General features: G+C 30.3%; 1 protein-coding gene across 1 annotated transcript; it reads right to left on the reverse strand.

Annotated features, from left to right (window-relative positions):
• Positions 1-456: 456 nt before the first annotated feature.
• On the reverse strand, positions 457-2,731 carry LOC124356245. The gene is made up of 2 exons (XM_046807429.1): positions 2,624-2,731; positions 457-973 (listed from the first exon to the last, which is right to left on the reverse strand). Exon 2 carries the CDS (start codon positions 966-968, stop codon positions 630-632), a length of 339 nt encoding a protein of 112 aa, XP_046663385.1. The 5' UTR covers positions 969-973; positions 2,624-2,731; the 3' UTR covers positions 457-629.
• Positions 2,732-3,620: the final 889 nt, after the last annotated feature.

A 3,620-nucleotide genomic window follows, 5' to 3' on the forward strand; every position in this document is an offset into this window, starting at 1 on the left:
ACTAGATATGTATATGTTTCTTTTTAATAAACTACTCTTAAATTATATATTTATATCATGTACTATAAACCTTATGTATATAAACCACTATTATTAAATCAACGACTCCTTTTTATTTAGGCAACTATAACTTCTTCACACATAATTATTTACATCTTGTATGTATTTGTTCAATATGAATCAGACATTGTCTTGCAGAGATCAGATAGTGTTTAACCTAAGATAACTTATTCTTAAGTTTTATCATGGAAAATGTAACTACGGGAAGCTTTAAGTTCTATCATGAAATCAGAACCTTTTTTTATTTAAACTTATGTCGATCTTCATGATATTCTTAAGACATACACGAATCGATTTGTAGCTGTGGATTTTACTTGATTCCATATAACTAGACAAAGAAATTATAACGAGACAAATATAAGAAATAAGGCCATGGAAATTATTTACAGGCTATTCAAGAAGATAAATATTTATTAACTTACATAATATTTATCAGATCAGTCAGATTTGTTTATAACCTAGTTTAAAATGAGTTTTACCAATATCAAAAGTGTAACTTAAACTTAATTCATATATGTTTGTTAAGAACAATAAACATATTATTCTTAGGCTTAATCTACATAATGCTTTTATTTTCCTGAACTATAATGCTCTTTATCGTACCGCTGAAGATTATCTCGTCGTCCTCCACTAACGACGCCCCACTGATCCTTCGCCCTCTCGTGTTCCCTCTCGTTCCCTGTTCTACGGTACTGAATTTCATGGTAAGCAGCGTGAAGAGCTCCACGGACTTTACTCTGCTTAGGATCATCGTAACCTCCCCAGCCTAAAGCGGAGTCTAAGGCGTCACTGACTGCTCGGAAACCTTTGTTGTTATTGAGAGGAGGAGGTTGTGAAGCATCAGTGGGGAATGCCGAGACCGTGTAGAGAACGGCAACCAGGCAACAGAGGAGGACTGTGAGTTTCATCGTGTCTGAAACGTTAAAGCAACAATTTAATTATTTAACATACAATTAGAAAATTACTATCGATAGTTATTTGGCAAAGAAACCTAAAATAATAGTAGGAAGAAAGCCTAAATAGTGAGTTAAAAATGAACTTGACAATAAATATCCAACTGATGAAATAGGTACATGGTTGAAAACTTCGATTGTGGCTGTTCGATCAGTTTATTGATACAACAGGTTCAGTATTATTCAATATTCATGTCATTCTTGACAATAATTCATAGTAAATTTAAATAGTATTTTATATAATTAGTGTTATTTATGTGTATATATGATGTATGTGATACCAAAGTATTTATACCTTTCGTAGATTTGACAAATAAAGTAAACATTTTATTTTACTCTCATGTATGAACATTTAATCATTTTCATTTGATTTACGTTTTATAATTTGATGAAATGGCTTATTTATTAAAAATGGTGAAATGTCTTGAAATACTTTAATAGTTTTAAACCTTAGCAGATAACATAGCAGATAAGCTTTGCACAATATTATACGGCTATTACTACTTATCTATGAAATAACCATCACAGGCCTACATTGGGGGGACGGCCTGTGGGGCTTCCATACATATAATTCAATATAATCAAATGGCCACTATTTCGTTTAGAATAAACATTATAGGAATATCTTTATTAGAAAAAAATCCGTACTCAAAGTTCTCTTCTTTTTTACGAGAGATACCTATAACATGAAAATTGCGGAAATAAGTGATTAAGGTAAATCATAGAACATTCTGAAAATGTTGTCCTAAATTTTTATCAATATAAAAATAAAAGGAGTCATATTATGGAAAAAGTCTTATTAAACTATGATTTTTCCAGAAATAAGATTTGTGAATATTTTTTCCGTGAAATATGTCCTAAAAAAATAAAGTTTGTTATGAAAACAGAAACAGTGATTTGTGATTGTGTTCTGTTAACTGTTTTTTGTTTTTGTATAAAATACTCCTGAAAAACCTGGGAAGATGATCCTTTATGACAAATATTAAGATAGAAATTAACAGTTAATAGGCGATATGTACCCACCTAATTACAACTGCAATTATTTCATTAAATACATTAGATCATTATTTTGTATTCCTGAATGTATTGTTGGTGTTCTACGAGTATACTTGTGAACACACAACAGTATACGGTTCTCTACACACTAAACTCTTGATCTAAAATTATGATTACTTTAAAGATTTTCAGCAAGCTAATTCTTGAAAAAAGTATAAGAGACTATGAAAACTAATAAAATAAATCAAGTAATATTTTTCTCTTTTGTAAATTGGGCAATAAAAAATATTCAAATGGAAGAAACAGAATCTGTGGTTGTAATGTAATGAATATTGGGTTAAAAGTTTTATTTTAACTGAGAATATTACAATTTACGTTGTGTTTAAGAAAATGAAGTACAAGCTTATTCAGTTACACAAAATAGATTTTTTAAATAGTATAAATCGTATTGAATCTTAATCTTTTGATTAATCAAAACTGCTCCCAATCAGTTTAAAATTTGATTTAATTTCAAGTATTTGAAGATTGTTAACAAAGTAATAAATTTAAATACTTTAAAATACATTATTTTAAACTAATTAATTATTTTTAAACTCAAAAGAGACGTTTCTCACCTGTTGATGAAGGAAGCTGCGAGTCAACTGTTTCATCTGGTCGTATTCGCTAGTTTTATACACTTTAGTTTTCCTGCACCAAACAGGATGGTTGATGCTAATTTGAGGTGCAAAATCCCTCCTGTGAAGTACACTGAACCCATCTGTGAAGTACAGTAATATTCATCTCACTACTTGGAACAGTGCAGTCACTCGGGTCCAGAGCGGAAAACGTGTTCTTGCAAACTGAACTTTCACTTGTGTCCTTTCCAGGTCATCTGAAGAGGCGTCGTATGTCAATGAACTTTTGCCATTGCCTGTTCTTATAATACATTTCATACGCCTCAAATACTTATACTTTTAATATCAAATTTAAAAGTCCCGTTTAGTATACAGTGACCGTAAATTACTCTGGCAAACTTTTACTATTTGACTTTTCAAGACAAAATAAGTAAGACATGGCATATAAAGTAAAAGCTTATCTTGAGTAGTTCACTTTATGTCTGTATGCATACCTGTGTAACAAGTGTATTTTTTCAGTAAAATATTATCTCAGTTTCATAATGGCGGCCATGCAAATGTTTCAAACTGAAAAGCCTTAAAACGAAACATTTTATGAAAAATGTATAAAGATAGTGAAATATGGGTTGCTATAATACGTTAATAATGGAAGTTTAACGTAATTATGTAATAATTTGACAGGGAGTTGCATAAATTTCACAGATGCAACTGATAGAAGATATGGGCAGTTTTATAACGGGCCAAAAGAAAAGGCTGGAGATACAAATGTGAATTGTTTACCGTATGTGCATGAGAAACTCTTCATAGGGTCACATGGTTTTTGACAGTAAAGAAAATGACATTGGAAATACAATATTGAATTATAGACAAAACATTTCTTTTTAAATTAAAACATAATATTCCATTCAGTAAGGTTTCAGATACGTAATTTAAAATAACCTTATCTTCAACAGTTTCTTGGGCCCGATTTTAAGATACTAAATATTACTTAAAATGG

Source organism: Homalodisca vitripennis, chromosome 2, assembly GCF_021130785.1.
Source record: "Homalodisca vitripennis isolate AUS2020 chromosome 2, UT_GWSS_2.1, whole genome shotgun sequence".
In the NCBI taxonomy this organism is placed as follows: domain Eukaryota; kingdom Metazoa; phylum Arthropoda; class Insecta; order Hemiptera; family Cicadellidae; genus Homalodisca; species Homalodisca vitripennis.